Source organism: Lissotriton helveticus, chromosome 11 (assembly GCF_964261635.1).
Source record: "Lissotriton helveticus chromosome 11, aLisHel1.1, whole genome shotgun sequence".
Classification (NCBI taxonomy): domain Eukaryota; kingdom Metazoa; phylum Chordata; class Amphibia; order Caudata; family Salamandridae; genus Lissotriton; species Lissotriton helveticus.
The window spans coordinates 516,822,032-516,849,600 of NC_136072.1; the positions used below are offsets into that span (position 1 = coordinate 516,822,032).

Here is a 27,569-nt window from a genome sequence, read left to right on the forward strand (position 1 = left end):
GAATTGGTCATGCAGGCAGCTGAGACATTACGTCAAACCTAAAAAATAATTGGAATCTGAGCCCATAACCATTTAATGGGTATTTAATGAGCACCAAGAACTTTTAATTATGCAAATGTAACTTCATACAATTTCCAAATATAAGGTTTTTTGTAGTTTGCATATTTTTGGTGGCTAAGGCTTCTTGTATAAATTTTTCTTTTGTGAGACACAAATAGAAAATGTACTCTGGCAATCGTGTAACATGTATGGGCAGCAGCCACAAGACACTTTCTGCTTGAACCACTTTCCCGCCAGTTTCTTGCATGATTTGTGTACTGATGTTTGCCAACTCATTCAATTTCCCCACTAAATACTGGTCAGGTGGATTTCAGGTGAAATGCTTAATTCCACCTATTTTTCTCATAAATTACATGTACTTTGTGAGTGAAAATGTTTGATTTTTCATCCTCCCTCAGTAGTTACATCCATTCGCACTCTATACATTGCCCATATGTGCTAGCTCTCGGTTATTAAGCCTCACAGTTGCCACAATGAGAGGTAAAACATTTTCTGCCAGTTCTGTTTTTAGCCCAGAGCCTGCCAGAGCGGAGGCAGATTAGTGAAAGCAGAGCAGGTACTTTTCACCTTGCTGACACTCACTGCCTGGAAATTGGGTTACGAAGGGTTACATATCCCATGTATGCTCAACCAAAAATCTGAGGGCATCAGCAGAGGCCGCATAATCTGAAATTGAGTCCCAATGCTCAGCGCCGGCTGCACAACTTCCTGCGCTCGGCGGAACCCACATGTTGTTTTTCTTCAGGAAGACAAAGACATCCCTGAAAACAACCCACTGGTTTCCATGTATTCTAATAAGGTTCTTTGCAGGTTGCTGTTGGTATTATAGCAGTTTCTCTGTGCACAGATTTGCTGAATTAGGTCTGTCAGTGGGATAGGTGCCTATTACAGACACACACTGTGTAGAAAGATCAAGCAGATTAGCAAGGAAGCACAGAGGGAGCGTTTAATATTTTGTATGGGTTTATAGATGCACATCTCAGTATTGACTCTGGCAGTGCCCGGTGCCACACACTGCTTCATGGGGTATCCATTGGCTGGCTGAGTTTATCCTCCACCCTGTTCTGCTGCATCTCTTTCATGACATGCCCTCTGATCACTTTCCTTCTCATTCCCACTATTTGACTCTCCTCCCTCCATTCCAATTTATTTCCTACCCTTCTGTATGTTTCCTTCTCCCTACACTCCCTTTCATCTATTTCATGATGCCAACTGTGCCCTTTCTGTCCTCTCTTCATTCAAATGTATGTTTTTCGCCCTCTTTTGGTGTTCTGCCCCTGATTCACCTACTCTCCTGATGCGCCCTCCATCTCTGCGCTTGGTTCACGCTGTTCTTTCTCCCCTCTCAATTTTTGTGTCCTACTTCTCTTCCCTCAGATGTATTACCTGATCCAAGGTTCAACCTTTTCCTCTTCCATTTCTCCCTGCCCTTCATCTGCTCCAAGCTCTGAAAATGTCCCTCTCTGCCTGGCTGTAATTTTTCGTTTACACCATCTACACTTTCCTATTCTCAGCTCATTTTCCATTCACATGATGTATACAACACATTATATTGTTCATCTTAGGTTATCTGAAGGAGTGCGCAATATTAAAACGTGTGCTATGCTTATGCTTCACTGGGAGGGTTTGCAGCTTTTTTTAAATGGTTGAGAAACTTCTGCTAGTGAGTAGTGACCCCTTTCACTATCAATGTAGCCAAAAGTGACGAATAGTACCATATTTGCAAAGGCTTGGCATCAATCCCCTGAAGCTACGAGAATGACTCGCATTCCAATTTTCCTTTCAAAGAGCTAGCATAATAATCTGATGGCTGGATAGGGTAATGTGTGGCTGCCCCATTGGAAAAAGATCAAATAAATGTTAAGTTCAATTGATAGAAAGGCAACCCGAGAGATTGACTGGAGTGCTGGGATCACGAAAAGAAGACAATGGCTTTAGGTAGTGGCTCTAAGAAAAATAACATATTAAAAAATCCAATTAACGCAGTCTCATAGATGTCCGGCTCCAGCCACATCTAGCTCTTCCCACTCACCTTTGCCACTCATTGTGAAATGTTTGATTCTGGGACATTTTTCACAGGCAATGCAAGCATTTGGTAAACAATGCATGGGGTATTTACCAGACAGAGCAGCAAAATGGGGACAAACTGAGCAGAATATAGCAAAAAAGCCATTGGGTGCCCTGTCATGTGAAACAGGCTGATACTATTTGCATTTTCTGTGGGTGAATGTAAACAACTGTTTCGGGGGGAATAAAGCCCATATGACGAAATGTCTAGAGCATTGTGGGACCTTCCAAGTACCCTTGGACAACGTGAACTCTATGATCATTTTCATGTAACCAGTGTTGCACTTGGGTTACAGCACCTCTCTGTATCCAGCTCTAGGGATGGGAAGCTACAATGGCTGCAGTGTGCCAATCGCACACCTAACTCGGGGAAACTGTACCTTGTCATACGAGTTGACCCTGATCCAAATGTTGGTGGGCTGCAACTGAGCAGCCTATGCTGTTAATGCTTTTAGTGATGCATAAGCATTCTGAAATTAGCATCATACATTTAATGCAAAGAAAGGTGTTGATAGCGCTAAATATTTTAACCCGTTGACCGCGGCGCGAATTCCACCCCGGTGCGGGTGAAATAATGGGTGAGCATGGGTCGGACGGCCCCCAGCCGTCCTCCGCACACGCCCACCATGACGTTGGACGGCCGATGCACCGAAAGGGTTAAAACATCTTACATAAATGTAAATAAAATGTAGTACTTGTATAGCACACGTATCACCCCCGAAGGGGTCTCAAGGCGCTTGTACGCATACCGCTGTGGACCCTTCCTGGTTTTTCCCTGTGAAGTGCCCACTCCTAGGCACCCGCAAGGTGAAGCCAGGCATCCTAGCGCTGTTGGGGCCGTTGTGGAGATTAATCAAGCTATTGCCCAGAGTTGCAGAGTGGGACCCATGATTAGAATAGGCACCGAGGCGAGAATTATCAGGTCCGAGGAAATGGAGCCCAAGACCCGCCGAGGCGTAAATTGAACACTGGTCCCGGGCCAGACCTCTGCATCAGGGTCTGCCGCTCTAACCCTTGAGCCGCACTTCCCCACACTTCCCCACGACATGACACATTTACCTATTTTAAGACACAAAGAACTGAACGTGCACAGTGCACATAAAATGAGAAGAGAAAGCAGTTGAGACAAGTAAAGGGATAGCATGGTAAAAGCATGCTGGAAAGTCTTAGAACAAGAGAACGTCATTGCTAAATTGTTATCATGGTTATTAATAGTTTTTTTTTTAACAAAACTACTTGTGAGATGATGTTTTGTTATTCGTTTAGTGATGATATAATGGTGTGGCTTAGCATTTCCATTGCTTTTCAATGAAATGCATTATGAACAGAATATCGTGCAATGATGCGATAAAAGTAATTAGGAAGTAGAAATCTTTAAATGTGATAGTAGAGAACACCACAAACATATAAACTAAGAAATGATTTTAGTAAAAGGATTTTTAATAATAAATGACATATATGGATATTTAAAGTTGTGGCAACAGGCCATAGCTAGCATTAATCTATTTTATGTAATAATACATCGGTGAGATATTACTGTTTTTTTTTTATTATTTGCTCCAAAACTTTCGATCCTGCTAGAGACATGAATTATCCATCTGCCTTTAATGGTGGTAGGAATCTCTAGCCTGTGATTGATGTCTATTTTGCAACCAGCTTTTTTGATATGAAACTTTGCCTAAATGCGCAGTCTTGTACCACACGCTTTAATATTACTGACTAAAATGCTCAAAAGACTGCTTATTTGTTTTGACTTCTGATCATTAATAAAATAACCAAACTATCTAAATTGCCTGAGTCTATTATTGTGTCCTGATGTTCTTTCATTGAATTGAGCTGTATTTCTATTTAGTTTAAATGTGCTGTACGGAAATTCAGCGAATCTTTTCAGCATATCAAGTTCTGCTCCTTTGATTTTGAGTAGCAGAGCGTCTTGTGTGCATAATTCTGGTTAGACATAACGGGGCATATTTACAGTAAGTGGCGCATCCCTGCATATCAGCAGGGATGCGCCACTTATTGTGCGCCATGCCTACGCCAACATGGTTGCGCTGCATTTACAATGTGGCGCACCATGGGGCAAAAACGGCACAGATGCGCCACGCATCTGTGCCTTAAAAGTGGCGCATTGCTGGAGTTGCCTCGCAAGCACGACGCAGCTCCAGCAATGCTCGGGGGGCCCTATTATTCCAATGCTGCGTCAATCCTTACGCCTGCTTCAAGCAGGCGCAGGGTTTTGACGCAGCATGGGCCCCAAAATGACTGAGTGAAATCTTTTAGATTTCACTCAGCCACTTTCAGGAGGCGTTCCTGCGCCGGAACCCCCCCCCCCTGCGCAGGAACGCCTCCTTCTGGTGCAGAGCTTTACAACGTGACGCATCTCCCAGATGCGTCACGTTGTAAATACCCCGCACCTTGGTGCATCTTTTGCGCCACCGCTGCGTCACAAAAGTGACGCAGCGGTGGCGCAAAAGCGGCGCAAGGGGCTTGTAAATATGCCCCAACTTCTTTAGGGGGTTGGGTCTTCACATTGCAATATTGTACTTCTATAGTGTGATCCAGAGAGTGGTGTTTTTGAACCTGCATCTGAATTTGTGTTAGTCACCAATTAATGGTCCTCATTAGGTGGCTAACATTGTGGTTTGGATACCTTAATTCCCACCCCTTTTATCGGTGGAGAAAGATCCATCAGAGGACCATTTGCTTCTGTGGTAAAGGTGATGCTGTGATCCATCTAACTGTAGAGGGCCCAGTATGGTTAGAGGGATATATGAGGAAGTAGCGAAAGTTCAACTTAACATATTAATTTATAAAACCGTTTCCGCTGGATCAGTGTGAAAGTGCAAACTTTGCAAGTATGCAACTGTCACAACAAATTTTGGTGCAGTGGACACTGCTCCTTCTAAAGTGAGCTCCCTTTCCACACAACACTTAGTGGGTATGGATTGAACCTTCTTTATTCAGTATCATCCTGAATTAATGATATGGGAGCTTCAGCTTTTCAAACGAGCAGCTCCAGCGTGCACTGGTTTTGGCAGTGTTTGGTACACTTTCTGAAATTAGACACCCATGCATCCAGTGCATAGAAAGGTATGGAATTGCAAACTTTGAAATCCAACACAATTTCACTCACCTCCTGGGTTTGGAGGGACTGCTGCTTCAAATGGAGGTGCCATCCACGAATGCAGTGCCAATGTTGTCAGGGGGTGCATTCTTTCAAACAGGCCAAATACACACTCAGGATCAGTAGAGCAGCATGTCCTTTATCAAAACTGCACAACTTTTGTATTCTATCGCTACTTTTTTGGGAGATCCAAACATCTTCAAGCGCAATGCTGAGGCACAGACTTGGAATTAGTTGTATCCTGCGCCCTCTGCATTTCTGCGGATGTTGCAAGCCCTCTGTCTCCCTTATTCTGAGCATCTCACTAAGGTATGTGATCTGTTTCATCACCTTTGGAACAGTTTTGTCTTCAATTGTGCTGCTTTTGTGCATACTGTGACAGTCATATGGCATTGCAAATAGCATTTTGTCGGGGCATTAAGTGAGGTGGGTACTGCCCTGTCTGAATTCTGGTAGTAATTAAATTAAAACCTGACTATGACACAGGTCCATATTGGGCTCTATATTCAGTTCCTTACTGCAAAAAAACTGATCACATTTTCAAAAATGACTGCAAAAAACGTTAAGGTAAGCCATGTCATTGATCCATTCATTGTTTACATTTCACATAGATTTCTTCATCCTTTTTCCAGGCAACATAGCCTTTGTATAGTGCATACTTCGCCTCCTGGTGGCTGGCTGGGTGGAGTTTGTCAGTGATTGCTTGCGACTTTGTGACAGTGTATACATCAGAACTCTAAAGCTGATTCAGAAGGAAGTGAATGGTTCTCACAGTGCCTGTCAGTGGGTCATAAAGGGGTGCATGTATCGGTACATCCACTTCTTGGTAGCTCTGCAGAGTTAAGAGAAGGACAATCGCATATGTCCCAAATGTAACTCATATTCATGTATCTGAAACTGCTAAAAAAAAGTATTGGCAAAGCCAATAGATCAAGCTTGTTTTAGGTGCATGTGTTTGCTGCTGTGTAACATGGCTAGATAAAATCCAGAAAACCCACCGAGAGGCACCCAGATACTGCCCAGGGAGCAAGCTTTGTGAATTACAGAATTTTACTAACATTACATTGGCCGCACCTCTTGGAAAGTATTTTTAGTTACTCTTCTTTGGCCACTCCCCTTTTCAGAGACCCTTTCCATCTTTATTCCACTCAAAGCACTGCATGATGGGAATATATCCAGAATTACCTTAAATAGTGGGGTATTATTTTAGTAACCTACGTGAAAGATTGCTTCTATATTTGTGGGTGCCTAATGTTACATGTTTATATGCCCTCATTGTGTGTCTCCTATCCTACCAAATCAGCCATCTTGTTATGTGTTAAAATGAATATGGGCTTGAGCATGTCGAACACACTTTTCACAGAGATACCATTGTAAATAATAGGAAACACCACTTACATTAAACACTTCTCATACTGTATGCTGCATGCAATTAGCTATGAGTGGGGAAGACGGCGTGTCGTACATATATTAACGCCGGCAACAGCAGAAATGAGGACACACAAACAAAGAATAAAACGATAAAAGCAACGATAATTACGCCATTCGTGCACAATGAGCAATCAGATCTGGGGGAACCTCCGGGCCCGCTGTGCTTGGAAACAGGGGGCTGGCGGCTCGTGTATCTATCAGGCAACACTCACACATCATTGTTATCTCGTCAATGGCAACCTTAATTGAGGCTCATTTGCGCTCCTCTTGCTCTTAATCACTTCCCATTGTGAGAGGAACCACCTCACAATGGTTTCATCAAAATGGCTGTCAATTCTGCTTCTTTTCTTTTTTTCTGTTTTAGGGCAGCAATGGATGTTGTCGCAGAACTGTAAGAAACCATGTCATGTAGCCAATGTAAAAGCACCCGCAATAGTTTCAACAGAGACGATCATGGCTAGTGTTTCCAAAAAGATAGGTACGGCTGCAGTCTTACAGCACCACCTACTGGTATTGCTAATTTACTACAAAAGGCCTGAAGCCTGCCTTTTTATTTAAATATATGTGTTGCACTAGGGCAGTGGTCTTCAAACTAGGGGGCGGGCCCCCCTAGAGGGGTCTGAAGTGATCCCAAGGTGGTGCCAGGCTCTGGTCAAAAGAAGCATTGTGCTGATAACAGTGCTTTGCTTTAAGCTGACAAAAATGAGCAGCACATAGCCGCTCTGTAATGGCTCATCACTAACATGTTTTGTCATTTATATCCTGGCTGGGAGTAGGTGTCAAAAGGGAAGGGACTCCAAATATTCTACAAACCCCTCACCCCCAATTCTAATAGTCACACTTTGGATACTTGTACATGTTAGTAAGGCCTGCCTAGCCAAAATAGTATGTTTGGCAATCATGTATTTTATTTCATTTTTTAAACGGTAACAGAACGTAACTGCAATGTTTAAATATGTATAGACATATTTAAACATTGCCAATTTAATGAAATAATTTTGAAAAATTCTGAGGGGGCGGCAATCATTTTTTCCCCCCACTGGGGGGCGTGGCATTAAAAGGTTTGAAGACCACTGCACTTGGGTGTAGCACTCGAAGACCTCACATTGTTCCTGAGTTGTGTGCTAATTTTCAAAGGATACCAGAAATCTGAATAAGAACAGATTTACAATGCCCTCCTTTTCAGATTCACATCAATAACCTGGGCCACTGGAATTCTGCATCAGGAGAGGGCCAAATTATGCGGCAGGGTTGAGTAAAATTTGTGTCATAAAAAGGAAAATTATGCACATTTTGTAATAGTGAGTTACATCATTTTTAAACTTGGGAACATTCTTTGGGCACCGGTTGCACCTCATTAGTACCAGTTTGGCATCCAAATATAGCAATAAGCAATAGAAAGGTGTGCAGTCTAGCTTTGCAAAGGTCCTTCCATTGCGCTGCAACACGTGTCATCACATTTTCTGTAACTTTTGAACCATTTGAGCTACAAAGAGATTTTTTATTATAAAACCTGTAGATTATGTGGCAGATGATGGATTATGTGGCAAATGCAGCAAATCTATAATCATGCAAAAATCACCTTGCCCACACAATTGCATTATTCCAGTGGCCCTCCCTATAGCATATTCTACCAATATACTAACTTTGGTTTGCTCTGAATATTCACTGTGCAAGTTTTTTGCATGAATTGAAATCTTGAGTGCATTCTGGAATGGAAAATGTCGGCCTCTCTACTGTACTCTGAAATATTTTGTAAAGTAATATCGTGGCATACTGTTATCATAAACAAATATCGAGGGACAGAAAATTGAAAGATCAGTGCATATAGGAAAATATAGATTTACAATCTTAACTCCAGATCTATGTACCATGACGATATATATATATTGCCAAGGTGTATAGATGTAGAGTTAGGCATCGAAAATCTATACTTACAATTCGATATTTTGTCTATGATATTAATGTTCCTCGATTTTCTGTATTCAGGAGCCACACCCTACCTGCCTGCCATCAGCATCAATATATAATAATAATCCATACTTATAAAGCGCAAACATGTCACCCCTTAAGGTTTCAAGGCGCTGGGGGCCTTTGATGTGATTAAGTGAGCTATTGCCCAGAGTCACATGATGCTGAGCTGAGCTGCTGCTGCCATCGAAGAACTATCCCCACTCCCTGGAGTCCGTTGCTCTGGCCTCTGCGCTACACCTCTCCCATTAGAGGCTAGAATCCAAGTAAAGTTTGGCCCTGCCTTTTCTTGTTAAGGAAAGTATGAGCTCGTTTAGATCCACGTCAGTTTTAAAATAGGCACATGCATAATTTGTCCCCATTTAAACACTTGCGCGTTTAGGAGATCAATGGAAGGTGCATTTGCTTCTGTAGTTGCACTGGCAGTTACCAGTAACTTCCCATGCAAAGGAGAGTGGTAGGTTTAATAGAGCATCTACAGAGGATATAAAACCTGTTTAAGCACATTATTCCCCATTTATCTGCATGCATATCTAAATCAGGTACAAATACTATCTGACGCTTGGGGCTGGGATGGTAATGTGCCTTGTATGTGTATAGTTGGTTGTGTATGTATTGGTTGGATTCCAATGATTTTCCTTGGCTCATCTCCCGATGCCACTAGAGGATGTAAGGCACTTTCCAAAATCTGTTTCGGCAGCTTGAAGCGGGACTGCCTGTTAAGGGACTGCGAGAACCTCAACAGCAGTGAAGAGGGAAACCAAGTGGTTAATGCTGAGGAGAGCAATGCTCAATCGTGCATTGCCCTAAGAGCCTCATTAAGAGTTTGATGGAGGAAGAGGTTCACCGTAAATTGGCAGAATTCCACACTGTAAAACTCATGGTTCACCTGCCTTTTTACAACAGTGTTGCCTCAGCTGGCTTTGGAGAAGCAACAGCCGCGGCCCATGCAGGTAAGAGCGGTGAGGATTGGTGGGGAGGGATTTCAACAGACGCCAAAAATGGAAAATTAATTATTTATTTAATTTCCCCTCATCTGTCGGAATCCCCCTCACCCGGCCCCACCACTCCACCGCTCTTACCTGCACAGGGCACACCTTAGTAACAATATTTGAGCTACGTGCTCGTGTCCCACAGAGCCACACGCCAAAGTGGCAGTAACTATGCCCTAATTAGGATGCACCTACCACTCTGATTTTCCCTACCAGTGTCTGCCATGTGTGGCTTGGCAGACACATCAGGAAAAACAAACAATGGTGTCTTGAGCAAGCAAAGGACATCCTGTGTCTCAGGACCATTTTGTTTTCCAAAACATGCTCTCACTTAGAGAGTCTGCTTAACAATACCAAGAAATGTATCTCCAGCCAGCCCAACAGCTATGGCACCTGCTCATCAGTCACCTGCACCTTCACGACTTCCAACGCATCAACAGATGCACTGAAGGCACAAAGATCTCCACCAGGCAAGGTGGGTATCTAGAATTAGGAAAAGTAGTCCTCTGCTGGAGGAAGACTGGGTCCTATTCCATCCTGGTTGACTGGTGTGTAACTTGCCAGGTTCTAAATGGCCTCCTTAGTTTGAGGAAGCCATATCCTGAAATCTTAAATAATCAAGGTGCTCTTAATGAAGTCTGCATTTGGTAGCTTTAGCAAAAAGCAGAACTATATAGATAAAATATATCATGTACCATGAGGAAAAGTGAGAGAGTGAGAGAAACTGAGCTAAGTCTCATAGCCAAGATAAGTGGTCAACTGTGGCCATTTTTGTTTTTGTTTTCTTTAAATCATACTGCTCATAGGCTGATTCTTGTGGTGGAACTAACTGGCGGGATTAGTGATGCACACCTATTTATTGCTTTCCATTTTGTAGACAGTATCACTGGGTGGAGTAAGTATCGGCCACTTTGGATGAAATGATCAGCTATTGTTCGTTGGGCTAGAATGGAATTTAAACGTTAGAATTCTGTGAGGCGCATCTCGGTGGCTAAAAACTGTTGCTCTTTGGTGAATTCCCGCCACCTCGAACATAATCCATAATCACCCATAGCGGAAATTGTGGAAATATGGCAAACTATTGCTCCCCGAAGCCTAACAGGATGCTAGTGGTAGAGAAAGGGTGCAGTGGCAAGTGGTTGGGCAGAAAGTGCTAGAACATTGCAGAGTTCCCCAGGGCCTGCTTGAGTTCCGAAGGCCATGGGTGAGGGCAGTAACGATGCTGAGGAGTCCTCTGATAGGAGAGGGTCAGAAGTTGCCAGCTGGTGGTCTCCTCGATCGGCAGTGTCACCGGAGAGTGTCTCGAGGCCCATGCTTGACAGACCGACTGCCTGTGGCCTTGCCCCGTCAGCCAGCAGTCCTTCAGCGGGAGGTTGGGGGGGCCTGGCCTTCCCTCCTCCTTCTGCTGGTGGGGTCAGTGGAGCATCAGGCCGCAGTTCGAGCCTGGAGGTTCACAGACAAGTAGGGGCTAGAAGTGGCCACTCGGAGTTCATTTTGGGGCACAGTGGTTACAGTGCCAATAGGGCAGGGCGCAGAGCCTGAGGCACAGTTGTTTGACCCCACACCATCTGCTTGGTAGCTATCAGTGGCCATGTAGCTTGAACTGGAGTGTGCCTTGCTCGGGTCCTGCAAAAGTGTTAAGCACTTTGACAGGAGATTGGGCCAATTGGAGCAGGATAGTTTGAAGATCCCATCTCATACAAGGTACCATGGGGACGGATAAACAACCAAAGCCTCCGCTACAGGGCAAGATCGACACATTTACGAATCCCACTTCCCCTGTGGAGCAACCATCTGGACATACTGGTGTGCAGGGAAGGGAATCTCACCTGTCCGATGTATCTCCCATTTTGCAGGCATTTCAGGATCACTGCTCCTCAGTTGAGGTGAAAAGAGGTGAACTTAAAACAGACCGATCACTTATACTTCAGAATCTACACAATACAGTGGATAGTCACAGGAACCGAGAGCAGCATATCTGAAGTGGAAGACTCCTTGCATGCATGCAAATTGGAGGTGAAGACTCTGGGACGTACAGTGGTACTGTTGGAGACCCGAGCAGAAGACGCCCAAGGCTGTTCTAGATGGAACTACATTCACATTGTATGGATTCCAGAGAGGACAGAAGACCCAAACACAACTGATTTCATTACAGCCTGGCTTCAAACATGGGTACCGCTGGACTTGGTCTCCTCGTGTTTCACAGTGGAGCGCAACTACAAGTCCTTGAACGTGGACCCCACCTGAGTCTCTGCAGAGGCCCATAATTGGCCGCATATTGAACTATGAAGATTGTGATGCATACTGCAGGCATTGCGAATGAGGGCCTCATTGCACTGTGAATCGTCACAGGTTAGGACCATTCCCGATTACACTCTAATAGTGCAGCAACAATGCCACGCCTTTCAAGCGTCAAGCTGATATTAAGGGTTATGGGGGTCCAATATGTGTTGTTATTTCCTGCTTGCCTCAAAGTGTTGTTTGTGGACAAATCCCAGTTTTTCGATACACCAGAGGTTGCATGGGAATGGCTAGGAGAGAGACTTCACCTGAAGAAAGACACCCCACATTGCAGACGTGACTCTACCTCTGACCAGGAGGCTCCTGCAGAGGAGTGGTGGCTGAGACTGCTGTGCTGGGAGACCCAGCATAGATGAGGCTCCCGTGCTCAAGAAATGGACCGAGATCCGTGATCGTCAGACTGCCTCCGACAGCCATGTTCCACTAACTAATAAACCTGATCCTAAATCCTAATGGGTCCCCTAGAAACAAATGGCCCTCTCAAAAAAAATTGACAGGCTTCTTGTATTTCCGGTAACATAATTGATAATTTGCTGATTAACATGGGATTCCCTTACAGTTTGTAGCTCGGACAACTCTCTGATTATGGGCTTCTGAGCCTTGCTCTGGGGAGGTGATATGTTAGGGTAAACAACATCCAACTTTTGGGTGGAGAAATGGACTTCTGTATACTCAGCTGGCAACACCTAGTGGTTGACCCAACGACAGGTACTTCCAGTTCTAGAAGTATAGGGTGGAGTAGGGGTTAGAGTTAGGATTTACTGCAAGTTTACTGTTCACGCTGAACTGGTAGTGCCCACTGCTATACTCATACTTCCCACACTCACTCACCGCCTCTGTCCTTCTCCTATCAGGATCTGCAGGTTCCATGGTGAATAGGAGTCAGCAGGAGGGCTGGCCGGAGTCCCTGAGGCTACTCACCTGGAATGTCAATGGACTGTTAAAAAAGAACTGGGAGCAGTCTTGAGAACTGCCAAGATAGCATGTTCAGATATCCTGCTTTTGCAGGAAACCTATCTTATTGGAAACAAAGGTCCCTTCCTAGCTCAGATAGGGTTCACAAGGGTGCTTCACTCTGGGTTCCACAGGAGGTCCAGTGGCCTGATATACTGCTGAAGGGGCAGGTCCTGTTCCAACACACTCAGGCTAGGCATGACAAACTTGGATGTTATGTGGCTATATCTTGCCTTCTTCATGAAACGATTTTCCCTACACAATGTATACGCACCCACTCCTCTGTCTGAGACACTTCTGAACACCGTATGCACTGTTATTTTGGAGTTCCTGGTGGAGTCCTGGATCCTGGGTGGAGACCTGAACGGTGTCAGTTATGCACAAATGGATTGTTCCTCTACAGTCTTAGGACCTTCCCTACCCCGTCAGGGTTAGCCCGTTTCATAGATAAGAAGGGTTTATTTAATGCTTGGATGTTTTGTCACTCCACGGAAAGGGGTTACACATTTTCTGGGGTACACAAGACCTTTTCGAGATTAGATTATTTCCTTCTCCACAGGTCTCATGGTTACATGATAGGTGAGATGTGGTGTGTGCAATTTCTGATCAGGCACCTGTGGAGTTGCTGGTGGAGCTTGGAGAGCAGGGAGGCCCACCAAGGTGGCGTTTGATTCATTAGACTCCAGTGAGTGACGAGTTTAAAATGGCCCTTGGATGAAGACAAGTAAACTTTACACTGTACTCATTCGGATGAAAACAAGTAAGCTTTGTACTTAGACATCACGGTGGACAAATTGGGGGGCCATTGGCGAAGCTTTAGCCGGGGAAATTGCCAGCATCTTACTGCCTCCTGGTCGAGTTCTCACAAGGCCACTAGGATGGGTCCCTGGATGCCGAAGTCAGATCATCTATAGCATGAATGTATCACGAATGCAGGGGGGCAGGAGAGATGGGAGGCGGGGGGCTATCAGTATCCTGACTACTATGAGATATGGTGCTACTGGTGGGTGTATCTTTATTTTGTTTTACTGTATTGCTTAATTTTGTTACTGATTGTTTGGCAGGGCCTGAGGGCCCCATTTGTTCAAATGTAAAATGCTTGGAATATGACAATGTCTGCATGCATTATGCTTTTACTGTCTTTTATTGTTGTCAAAAATGCAATAAAAAGGTTTATGAAAAAAGTTAGCATTTTGTGCATTCAGGAAATAATTGGGAAAAACGGCTCCCTGGATTCTACACAGTCCAGTTTTTGGCAGAATATATTGCTGCTGTGGACCAGTAAGGACAAACAATGTTCTTTAATTTTCCTATATGGAGAACTTATTTGAGCCGGTAGTTGCTGGTGTTGACACCAGCACTTACTACTCCCCACCAGCACTCCTGCGTGCGTCCTTTGGGCCAGTGGCATAACGAAACTTGAGGGGGCTCTCCTGCAAGGTACATGGAGCCCCCCCTGGATTGAATCAGGAGCTCTTAGGCCAGAGTACTGTGCTGAGGGAGCCCCCTGCAGCTCGGGCCCCCACGCTCTGTAGGGGCTGAGGGGGCCTATGTTACACCACTGCTTTGGGCGGTAGCCATGTGCTCTCATTTGGTTTCATCCCCCCCAAGGATAGAAAGATGTCACACCAGAGCTTTGTGATGGTAGTGGTGGGCTGGGCTTTATAATTTTGTGAGTGAGATCAGTTTTATCAGAGCCATTTCCACAATGCGCTTCAGATTTAAGTTGCAGTACTATTGTGCAAAAGTTAAACATGTAAAAAAACTATGAAGTACTTTTTGGCTCATGACTACTGGTCTGCTGAGTGCTATTGAGTGGTGAGTGGTTAAATTAAATCTGAGGTGGCTATGTGGTAGGTTGGGCAATAATTATTGTGCAGTAGGTGGGTTCCTAGCAGGGGTTGTGCACCAGGACTAGCTATCCATTGGGCCAGTAGACAACTGTTGTGGCTCAGGCGTGGCAGCACTATAGTGATGGCAGGAGCTAGAAGACATCTTACCACCGGTGGATGAAAGTCCATGACAGTTACAGTTACCTAGTCCTGCAATGGCCCAAGGCTACAGACATGGCAATGGCATTTTAATTGAGTGTGGTATCGCAAAGATCAAGTTTTGGCCGCGAGCCACTTGGGCCAGAATGAAGGACTGGACTGAGTCTGGAGCCACCTTCATGGGAGTACCGTACATGATAGATCTGGCCTGTGCTGTGGTGTGATACATGCAAAGCACGACCCAGAGACCTGGCAAACCTGGACTTAAACCCAGCTGGGCTGACTCCTTCAGGCTGACCACACAAAGGACAGCGGGCAAACACCCATCACGCGTGGATCCTCCCAGGGCGAAGTCAGGGTAGAGTTGACGAAGAATAGACACTATACATAACTATGGGCCTTTATTGCTGATGTGTGGCTTTGATGTGGCAGAGGAGATGGTGGATGGAGAGCTTACGGGACACCCAGAGTACAAGCCTGGGCACGGGGCACATTGCTAGGCCTTTTAGGAACTAGCAATTTGCATTCTAGGTGTACGAATTTTTGTTTGCTTATTATGCAGTAAGCATGAGCCTTCAAGTTGGATGCAAGGCAGTGCTTTGAGTCCATTCTATTGGCTAAAAGGTCATAATTAAGTGAAGGGGCCCAATAGCAGTCTGTGATGCCATTGGTGGAAGCAGGACCCATTAATGGTGGGAGTGGAGGCAGAGTCCCAAGAAAAGTTTTGGGCCCCTGAACTTATTTATTTAATTTAATTATTACAAATTAGGCATCACTTTTATACTAAAACGATATATTACCAATGATTAAGTTTATTGTACTAGAACCCCACCGTGGGATCTAAGCGATGGAAATAGCGTGTTATTACTCAACTCAGTAGTGACATATTTCATCAGTTTCGGAAAGATGAAAGACCAAATGAGATTTGCTAGGATTCCAACATACAACTTTCAGGGCACACACAGTTCTCTGAAGCCAGGGTCACCATCTGAGCTCGGCCGGTTCTCCTCCATTTTGCCTCCCATTTTTTTCACTCAGTACCTCAAGAAAAGGCACGCGTACGTCCAGCGATGTCGCGCGGGATGCGGATATTCATTCCAAGCTAAATTGGCCGGGAACGCGGCAATCAAAATCTGTTTAGACCATCTGTTTCAGAAGCCGCTCTTCCTCCAAGCATTTGTTTTCTCCTCGCAAGTGCTAAAATATCTATCTGCAGCTCGCAGGGAGTCTGACAGTCCAAGAGTGAGTGCGGCGCAGGCAGAGATTTGAAATAAATGGGGTTTCAAACAGACGGCGCATCAATGTTTTCAGGTCTTAATGACTGAATAGCCAGACAGAAAAAGAGCCGAGACTAAAGAGGCGTGCAGCGATTGAGGCTGAGGAAATTAACGCGGTAAAAACTTGCCGCGTGCGCGTGCAAAGGCAGCTTTCTTTCAGCCAATCATGGGCATGCGGCAAGTGCGTATCCGAAACCCGCAGAGACGAAATGAGTTTAGGGAAATGGGGCTATTTCTTGAATGAGGAGGCACTCTGAAGGAAGTAGGGATAGAGTAGAGTCCACCGTGAATCAAATGACCTTGATTCCCTTTAGACCGTAGTACTCCTGCCCTTTTCACTTAAGTCTATGTTATGTTGTGGTAGGGTGACCAGAATTTTAAAGCCAAAAACCGGGACATTTCCCAAAAATAGAAGGAGGACTACAATTTTACTAATGAGTTAAATTTCCTGAAATCTGCTGGGACAGCTGGTGAAAAACCGGAACTGCCCCGGCAAATCCGGGACGCTAGGTTACCCTATGCTGTGGGGTCCCCCAGGGATCCCACCTTTCCCTGACACTTATTAACAGTGATGTAGAACAAGAGTTTGGCCGTTTCAGTCAATTTTATGTGGCACCTACTCAGGTGATACCCGTGCATCAGCGCAGTCCTTTGGCATGGGCGAGCTAGGCCCAGGACCAGGGTGCTAATTTTCTGAGGGGCGCATGCAGCTGTGTGAATTAAGGTTATGCCAACAGCAGTGCCCTTCTCATGTTGCTCTAACCTTGTCCCTGCCTGTTCGTTTCTGTCTGATTTGCCAGTTTAAAGTGGTTTTAGTCTTTCATTATCATACAGCGCGCAATGTTTTAACATCCCTTTAGCCCCCCCACCTCCTTGCCATCTCTTTAGCCCCCCTTCCTTGCCCTCCCTTCACCCTCTGATCCCTGCTGACACACATCAACAAAACCATCATCTTGCTGAGACAGCTAAGCTATCAGTGATATAGGTGAGCTGGGGGAGGTCTGGGATGTTTATGTGCTTAGGAGCGAGTCACTGCTCACCCAGGTACTGACCAGTGAACACAAAAGACTCCCTGCTGCCTCTTTTAATTCACTATCATCAAAAAAGGTTGCCTGATTTCTTTACGCCTAAGCCCGGGGTGCTATGTTAGCTAAGGCCGGCTCTGCCTGTACTAATTAACCTAAGGTAAGATGTGGTGGTGTAACAGAAAATGATGCCCCCTCTTACAGAATGGGAAGAGGAGCCCCTTAGTCTCCACTGTCTCACAGATATCCATTGCTCTCGGGCAAAATGGGGCCCTATTGAAGGGCTGAGGGGACCCTAAAGGGTTGCCCCCCTGCACCGAAGGGGCTGAAGGGGCTTGCATTATGCCCCTGGTAAGATGGTCCAAGACATGTCTCTAGGAAAAGACAGGGGCTTGTGTGGAGTCTCTTGGAACTGGCATGAGGGTCATCTGGCTTGAATAGAGTTTCAGAGATATTCGTAGTATGAGACAGAGCTCAGTAATGTTTACCCAGAGTTAGTCACAGAGTAGGGTCTCTGTCCGACCCCTCGGACTTTTTATGAAAAAGTGGATACACAATAAACAGAGAACAAAGGGGTACATTTATTACCAAGGGTTTGAGTCGCGTTTGCACCATGCAATGTGGTGCATGCACGATGCAAACTCTAAAATGCAGTTTATCAAGCCACATAAGGCCACTTTCCATGGCCCTGAGTGACTATTAATCAGTAGTAATGCAAAGCAGCACAAATCGCTGTGTTTTGTTACTGTGCTCCAGGGAGGCATTCCATGGCCGTTGCGTGGGTGTTCCCACACAACTCACAAGGATTTTGAGGCATTCCCAAATTTATCATTACTGTGAGACCCGAGAATGTGCCAAAATATTACACTTTCCCAGGGAAGGTGTAACGAGGAGAAATATTTTTATTTGTCCTCGTTACTTCCTCATTCTATGTGTGCTGCATACACATAGAAAGAGGAATATGCCTCAGGGGATTGTTTTTGTACAGGAAGGCTCCCCTTCCTTCACAAAAAGAATCCTGCATGCAAGGCAGGCACCCTTGCACCAGGCACTTGGCACTAGTAAACCCATTGTGCTCCAGCACTGAGGAAAAGTCAGAAATGCCCGCTATTGTGTTGAATACGGTGCATTCATGCCCTTTCCCTGTAACGCAGAAAAGTGACTTGCTGCACTGAGTTACTTTTTAATAAATAAGCCCCTAACATTTGAGAACCATGCACATGAAGTTCTTTTGATTTTTAACAGTTATTTTAGTCCAAAGAAATTGCATGCACAGCAAGATTATGATTGTGGATTTAGTATGCTGTACATTTTAAAATGTTATGCAGATTTATTTTTGTTTGGCGGGTGGGCTTGCCCTCTGAAGCTAATATTAATTTTTCCAGAGTAGTTAAGTCTCCTTACAGTTGTATTACACATCATTGGCTGCATTACCATGCGCATATTATACCATGATTTTTCTCAGCAAGAGGTCACGATTTTACAAAAAATGTACTGCAATAAACAAAACATTGTGCTGCAAACGCATTGCCCAATATATCATTAGCCTACAAAGCTGCAAGCGCATCTCTACAGCGTGTATGCAAATACTGTTCTAATTTGACACAAAAGACATGCTGAATTACTAGTTAAATTCTAGGCACCTTCAGGCCCGGACTGGCCGTAGCGGGCACCGGGTAATCCCCTGGTGCGCTGCACGGGTGGGGGACGGTTTTAGGTCCCTGGGGGCGGATTTTGATACAGGGCCGTTTTTGCAGCATAGCTGGCCCTGGGCACCTTAAAGAGAAAGAAATCATTTTTGGACCGGTTGCCAGGGGGAAGAGATTAGATAGAATATACAGTTTCCTACATGCGGGTGATGTGGAGTGCCTCAGCGAAGCTATGCTTATACTAAAGAGAAGCGGTGTCTATCATCCCGGTTCAAGATTGTGCATGCGGTGGGGCAGCGTGAGGGGAGTATTTCACATTTTTCTTCTGCATCGTCCCTCGAATTCCCCCCTCACGTGGCCCCACCGCTGTTACCTGCATGGCCGGGGCTGCATGTAGCACTTCTGCAGGAAGAACTGGGCTGAGGCTCGACAGCTGGGCACAGAAAGAGAGTCCTCCTCCGCTGCCATCCATTCAGCACTACAAATGTACACAAGGGGGCTTTGCTGCGAGTGCCGGTAACTAATTTTAATAGACACGTAGTTATAATTCGCATTGCATGAAAGGGCGGAAGTGAAGTGAGTTGTGTGGCATTTATCATAAGGGATAGTTTATATTGGAGGTGGGAGTTTAGGGGATGAACTTTTTAACATGGGTCATACCTGGACTTACATTTCTCAGAGGACTAAGTTCACAGGGCACAAGGCAAATTATGCTGAGTGCTGGGGACCAGACACCTGGCAAATAGTCGAAAGTGTGCAGTGAGACCAGTGAATGTATTTCCCCCTAATCCACTGCCAACATTAGCGGCATCTGTCAGGAATGCGTAATGAAACACGGGGCTCTCTTTCGTTCCAACATGCATTCACAGTTTGTCCCCACAAGAGGGAAGGTAGTTTGGAGGTTAATAGTGGTCTTTGAAGCCAGTTCTAGCTTCTATTCCCTATTTCATCACAATTGTGTGATCCTGGGCATATCACTAATGTACCGCAGTTCTTTCATCCACAAACAAGCATTAGCAAGGCCAATAGGTTTGGCTTATGTCACTGCCAAGCCAGACCCAAAAAATGCTATACATTATTTAGTTAGCTGTCACTGTAATAGCATTGGTATGGCAAGTGTGTGCCCTTGAAAGGCCCAGCTCTGCCTTACATAGCTATTAAGAACACCATGGGTAATTTTGGACAACTTTAGCAGTAGAGAAATCACCAAGCCAGGGAACGGGTATGGTATCACCTGGAAAGGATTACTATTCACGTTTGGCTGTATGGCTTTGGGGCCTGGGCAGTGTGGGGGCAGTGTGCAGAAAGTTGGCTAGAGGCTGCAGGTGCAGGGGGTGTGGAATTGCTAGCTGGCAACAGGCCTTTACGGCCAATCTCCGCACGGGTGGCATTTTTATCTAAACTATTGGAAAAAGTGGCATACATTTAATTTCAGGTGGTTATTGATTCCAATGATAGGCTTCATCATCATCATCCACATCAAGAGTGCTTTAATCCAGCAATGGACACACAGTCAAAGGTCTTCGTAACCTTGGATGATCGGCTTCTATAGGTGGTTGAAGGTTACATAAAGCAAATAGTAGAAAATTCCCTCATTAATGCTAACCTTCAAGAGGCTAGTAGTTATGAAAAAACCTTAGACTTGGTAACCTAATTCTTTATCAGATAGTTGGCGACAAGTCATTTAGGGGTGGGTCCATTCGTTCTTTACATGAACCCAAAGTCTTTTTGTTGTTCAATATCTGTGCTCTGAATTATCCATCTGTTTGGGGATTCTTCAGACAAAGACTTTCTAGATGGAAGACAGAGCATTCTCTGTTCAAGTAACTCACAGATGGAATAAGATCACTGAATCACTATCCAAACACATTAACTATCTAAAGTTCCGGAAACCATGGAAAGTCTGCCTATCTGCCTACTGACCATCTCCAGGCCTGTGTTTGCATTGAATGAGTAATCCAAAGATCCTCCCCACTAAATTCTATATTAAATTATCAACTCTAAATGAATTGTTAGTAACACTGACACTTTTAGAATGTGTGTGAACTCATGCCTACTTCTTTGAACCTCAAGGTTACTTCCGTTGCCTCAAATAAGGACCAATTGGCAAAATTCACTTCCACAAAAATAATTCACAGTTGTCTCAGGTTGGGACACCTCGTTCTCCATGCCTTGAAATTTGGCTTCTTATGTACTATGCAGATGTACAGTATGCCCAGGGTGCTATTCCAACTTATGTCATTAACCCCTTGGCTGCGGGGCCGATTCCCCCGCTGTGCTGGGGGGAGGGGGGCGCGCACAGCGCCCCGGTGCTCATGACGGAGCTTGTGTCGTCATGACCACGCCTGTTCCTTAGAACGCCCCGCACAGCAGGGGAATTAGCCCCGCACCTGAGCGTTCTAACGGTCGTGACGAGCTCAGCCCACTGAGCTATGATCCTAACAGTAAAATTATTGAAAGTAGAATACCGCATACAGGGCAAATTTCAGACCTTTTCAGCAGAAAAAAATCAAAACAAATTCTTTGGTTAAGCCTTTAATTTCCGGGCACGCCGCCCATGGGAGGTGGGACAACTCTAACACCATAGCCCACAATTTAGGTCATGAAGACAACATAGTCCAAGAAGCCCAAGTGCGAAACATGACTGTGTCAGTCCTACACAAAGAATAACAAAATGATTGTTGTGCATGTATGTTGTCCACACCTCACCTTGGTTCTCCTTGATTGATGGACATGTACATTTCACAGGAGCTCTCCTCCGGCACCGCTGCTAGTGGTATCAGTAGGCTGACTCCTGAAATACAACAAGGACATCATTAAGTCAGCACCTTACCATGTTGCAGATTATTCAGACGGACAATGAGAGGTATGTGTCCCACTAAAATGTTATAGCATATCTCACAACTATAAGATCTGTTTTTAGAAATTCACTTGCTTCAAAAATGCTTTTGTTAAATTGAATAACCACTGTAGCCAGGGCCACTAGTATCACGTGATTCTGCAGTTGTGATGGTTTCCATAGCACTATAGAGTTGATGCATTTGCCACACAATCCATCGTCTGCCGCATAATTTGCAGAGTTAACAAAAACATTTTGTTTCTGGGTCAAATGGATCAAAGGTTAATACAAATGTGGCAATGTGTTTGCTCAGTGAAGACTCTTCAGAAAGGTTGACTGGTCACCCTTCAGCTGCTTAATGCTCTTTTTGAGTGTTAAACTGGTATTAATAAGGTTAAACCTTTCACCAAACAGTATTAACAACTGTAAAAGAATGAAATACTACTGTAACAAAATATGCTGAATTATGCTGCATAACCTGACTTTCTTGCCACATGATGTAATCAACCCTGAAACATAATTTGGCCTGCCCTGCTGCATAATTCCAGTGGGCCGGACTATAGCATACTTGAATGTTTTCAAAGACCAGAGCATAAAATCAAGCCAGAAACTGAGATTACAAATCATGGTCTCTGCGGAGGCTATAGATCATTTTGCCAGCATGAAATCATTCACTGGACGACATGTGGGTTCAGAAATCAATCTGTAGGCTAGGGTGGGGAATGAGATCAGGCTACATGGCACAGAGGTATTATTAAAGGATTCAATCTGTACTAGGTATGGGAGCTCACAAGCATCCACACTAAAGGATGTTCTTTTCCACACAGACATTCATGAAAATTGAGGAATATGTAGATGTAAACAGATTTACACATACACATCCCTAGAAAGCTATATATAACTTGTAAGTAGTTAAATATATGCACAAAAACCTCCCAGGAGTCAACAAAACCATTATATTTTTAGGTCTCACCTACACAGCACATGTGCTGTGAGACGTATTGAATGCAATTCATTAGGCTTACAACCCGCCCACAGCATACCATTAGTTGTTTTCATTGTCACTCTCATTTGCAATCTATTGGTTGCTTAGCTTCGCTAGATTTCCCTTTATTTCTTGAGTTAGTTCCCCTGGAGCATAGACCAAGTACAGGTGTTCTTACTCATCTTTGTTTGTCCTCATATTTTTGTAATGCACTATTTATTATATTTTTTAAGCATTTTGGTATTATTCCTGAATGTGCAATGCACTTTCCTACTTTTAACACAGGCATATGACTTCTTGTTTATGTTGTTTTCACCCTGAGAGCAGTTGGCCTGGTATATGCTGTCCACTAATTAAAGTGAGCACCTTGCACCAGTCCAAACATCCCTTATGGTGATTTAAGGGGACCCACCTGAAAGTTGTGGAGGTTGCCGTTTGACCCTGTGTTCTCGGGTCTGACTTTTCTTGGGCTGTCCTGTGTTGCCGCTGCCTCTCGCCGCACCCGCTCCGCGGGTGCCGCTTCGCAGCTTGAAAGGAGGGAGAGGTGAGGTAAAAGCGCTGGTCACTGGGAGGCGCCTGGAAGGACCAGCACGTCGGCGCTAAGCAGGGACTCGGAAGACCAGGAGTCCCTGCTTCCCCAGCTGCACAGGCGGACGCGCCCACCTACAGACACGCCCCCGCCTGACCAGGAGAAAAGGCGCGTGTTCTCTTCACCCTGCGGGACCCACCTGAAAGTTGTGGAGGTTGCCGTTTGACCCTGTGTTCTCGGGTCTGACTCTTCTTGGGCTGTCCTGTGTTGCCGCTGCCTCTCGCCGCACCCGCTCCGCGGTTGCCGCTTCGCGGCTTGGAAGGAGGGAGAGGCGAGGTAAAAGCGCTGGTCACTGGGAGGCGCCTGGAAGGACCAGCACGTCGGCGCTAAGCAGGGACTCGGAAGACCAGGAGTCCCTGCTTCCCCAGCTGCACAGGCGGACGCGCCCACCTACAGACACGTCCCCGCCTGACCAGGAGAAAAGGCGCGTGTTCTCTTCACCCTGCGGGACCCACCTGAAAGTTGTGGAGGTTGCCGTTTGACCCTGTGTTCTCGGGTCTGACTCTTCTTGGGCTGTCCTGTGTTGCCGCTGCCTCTCGCCGCACCCGCTCCGCGGGTGCCGCTTCGCGGCTTGGAAGGAGGGAGAGGCGAGGTAAAAGCGCTGGTCACTGGGAGGCGCCTGGAAGGACCAGCACGTCGGCGCTAAGCAGGGACTCGGAAGACCAGGAGTCCCTGCTTCCCCAGCTGCACAGGCGGACGCGCCCACCTACAGACACGCCCCCGCCTGCAACGCCCCCTACCTTACGAACAGCTCGTCGCTCAGCCGGACGCAAGCGGGACGCCGAGCGAAGCCCGAGCAAAGGGCGGGCAGTCTGTGGCAGTCAGGGGCTGTCAGAGGCTGGGCTGGGCCACGTCCCCTTCCTCCTCATCAGCAGTGTGTAGACACGGCCTGTGTGAGGCCCCGTGGTGTTCCTTGCAATCATGTCTACCCGCTCTGGAAAACTCCTTAGGAGTGAAGGTGAAAGGGGGTCCATTGCTGGGAGCCCTGTTATTGGATCAATGGACCGTTTCATTACCCGGGTGGCGGCGGTGATAGAAAAGGAGATTGCTATGTCTGAGCGGCGTCTATCTGAGGTCTACCTCCCTTCAAGACGTTCATCCTTGGGGGTTGCCGCCCAGTCGCTTACACCGGCCAGTGAGCGGGTTCATTCCGCTCCCCTACCCGGTGTTTCTGGCGACTCTATAGACCCTCCCCAGTTGGCGGAAATAGGGCAAAATATAGATAGGCTGGAAAATCTGGCCGCACTTCTCCCAACTGCTACTGTAGAAGATGGTGGGCTTAGTAAATTGTTTCCACCCGTAACATCTAAACCCCTAAACGAAGCCATTAGTGTCCCTCTATCTCCAAAATCGCCCTCCCCCATCATAGTTATACCAGATGGGGTCCCAGATGGGGTGTCCCCAAACTTTCAAACTCCCGAAACCAGGCAGGATAATAGGTTTATAAGTAAAAAGGCAAGAAAACGTAAAAAGGGTAGGCTAGTCAGGCAGGCCGCTCTTTATCAAAGAGTAAGAAAGCACTCAGGACTTGATATGAGAAATGCAAGGGGCCGGTCTTCAGACAATGAAGTTGACATAGAAGGGGTTGTTGTGGTCTCCTCCAAGGGGCCACGCACAGACGATAACACCACTAATGTTCCTAAGCTCACTGACTCTGTAATCATTGAAAACATCCTCGAGAAGGTAAATAGTCTCTTGAGGCCCCTACTAATACAGGTTAAGGGTCTGGGGGCGAGGATAGACAAATTAGAGCAATCAACCCTTGACGGGTTCCACTCACTCAAAACTACATTTAAACAACTAGCTAGAGTGAGTGAAAACCAGGACATGGGTGCAAAGGGGAACGAACTACCACCCCAGAGAGACCCTAAGCCCCCAAATTGTTTAAAGAAGGTTGACCCTAATAGTGCATTAACTCCAGCTCCTAAATCCTCTCCCCCTCCCAAAGCAGGGCCAAAACGCAAGGGGTCACCAGCACGCTTAGAGCCTGCTATAAACAAGCTCAAGCCTATCCCACAAAAGCAGCCACAGATAGCTAGTGGTAAAGCGAAAGATATCCAAACGTCTGGCACACACGACAAATCCCAAGGTTTAGTGATAGGGAAAACCTCTAGACCTATGTCCCAACCTACAGCCCCAGCTACCATTCTATCGGTCCCTAGAAATCCAGTACGTCGGATCCCTCCAGTAAACCTTCCGCCAGATTGCCAACCCTTTGTTGTTGTCATGGTAAATGTTCCCCCTTTAAAGGAAGGCCAGATGGAAAACCACCAATCACTCAAGAACAAGTGCATCCATTGGCTGAAGGCAAACAAGCCAATCCCGTTGGGTGTAGATGGGATCATTCTAAGTGCCCGTAGAGTTGGGTGGGTAGGGCAGGGAAAAAAAACTCAGGAAGGGGATTGCATAATTATAAATTTTCAAGACCCAAGAGTAGTGCCCTCTATCTGTACTCTGATTAAAAATATGGGGGCACCAGGGGTTAAAGTGGTAGATCTATCCTATTTTTACCCCAGGCAAATTGTTAGCTTAACTGGAAAAAGCCTAAGCTCCCCTGATTTCTGTCAAAATTCGGAGACACATTGGGCAGGGGCAACGGGGGGCACAAGGGTGAATCATTTGTGGGCTTTAAGGCCCCACTGACTGGAAATTGGGAGTAGAGTAGATCCAATTGGAGAACCACCCACCCAAACTCTCTCGACTAGCGGGATGTTAGCCTCTAAAGTTATTCCCCAAGATCCTTGCTCCCCCCAGACATTATTGATGAGGACCACAGACGGGGATATTCTTGCGCCCAGAGACATTTCAGCTGTGACGGACCTAGTATTTAAGGTTTTCAGCTGGAATGTCGCAGGGATTGCAAGAAAGCTGGCTCTACCAGACTTTACTGCTTGGGTTGATGAGCACTCTGTGTGTATTTTTCAAGAGACATGGAGCCTGGTGCCGGTCCATAGGGTGGGATACTCTTCCTATTTTTTCCCCGCTCAAGTCTCGGAAACAGGGAGAGGGCATCCCTCGGGCGGCCTTCTCATTTGGGTTGCAGCCTCTCTAGACTGCAGAATAGATGAGTTTCCCACAGGCTGCCCGGATATCCAAAATATTACCTTAATAGATCAAAGGGGAAGACTGGTTTTAAATATCTATAATGTTTATGCCCGTGGGACTAAGGGCGGGAGAAAGTCTCCTGTAATATCTCTCCTTGAGACCATCCTAAAGAATACCCCACACAAGATGCGCACATTGGTTGCAGGCGACATGAATTGTACGTTCGAGCCTTTGGGCTCGGACGTTGCCCTTGAACAAGACGAGGAGGATGCCAGGCTGGGGATCCCTGCATTGGAAATCCCACCGATCAGGAGGTGGTCAGAAGTGGCGCTCCAGTTATATTCCCTGAGTCTCGAATTTAATTTAAGGGCAGCCAATGGGAGGACAACCTCGGATAGGGGGGGGGCCCATACGTATAACAGACCAGGACACACCTCTAGGATAGATTATTTGTTAATAGATGTATACCTATGGACCTATGTAAGGGACATGCTGGTGGTCCCCACGACTGAAAGCGACCACAACTCACTCTCCTTAAGCATGGACCAGTGGTGGCATCCCGTAAGGAAGGAAAACATTAACCCGGTAATTGCACCCCCCGATGAGTCTGAAGTCTCGCTCTGCGGTAGACGAATAAAATGGGCGAAATTGGTCCTCTCTGAGGCAAGGGTAGGGGAAATTTCATCCCTCTTAAAGCACGCGGTGACATCCCTTGGGTCCCCTCTAGATGGGGTGGGTAGAGTGAGTGGGCTCTTTGTCTCCTTGGTAGAGGCCTTGACTAATGTGTTCACCTCGCACTCTAGTAAGTCGGGTAATAAAAGATCTAAAAAACTAGATGATGGTTGGTATACCCAATCATGTAGGGTTAACAAGGCAAAGTTAGTTGAGGCAGTAAAGCATAAACCCCGCAGTGACATACAGGAAGCAAGGAAGGCCTACAATAAATCCCTCAAAACTGCTAGGAGGGAGTGGGAAGACAAGTTCTGGAAAGACCTGCTCCAAGCTAGTAAAAGTAGGGACTCAAGGGCTTTTTGGAATCTTATAGGTACACGGAATAAACCCTATGCAGCTATGAGACCCTGCAACATCCCGCCTCAAAACTGGGTAAAACATTTTGGGGCTTTATACCTCCCTCCAGATGGGGAACCGAATGCTGGGTTGAACCTTACACTAGTAGTTGAACCTCACGCCTATGATCTCTTCACTCCCTTAGAGATTGAAAGGGTTATAGGGTGGGTAGCACCCCCCAAGGCAGCGGGCCCAGACGGT

General features: G+C 46.0%; 1 protein-coding gene across 1 annotated transcript in view; it reads right to left on the reverse strand.

Moving 5' to 3' along the window:
* The window catches only part of UNC5D (unc-5 netrin receptor D), a 1,369,357-nt gene that overhangs the window by 206,473 nt on the left and 1,135,315 nt on the right, over window positions 1-27,569 (reverse strand). Inside the window, exon 11 of the mRNA XM_078666140.1 lies at window positions 21,552-21,636. Within this exon, the coding sequence (XP_078522266.1) occupies window positions 21,552-21,636 (85 nt within the window). The remainder of the gene's footprint in view (window positions 1-21,551; window positions 21,637-27,569) is intronic.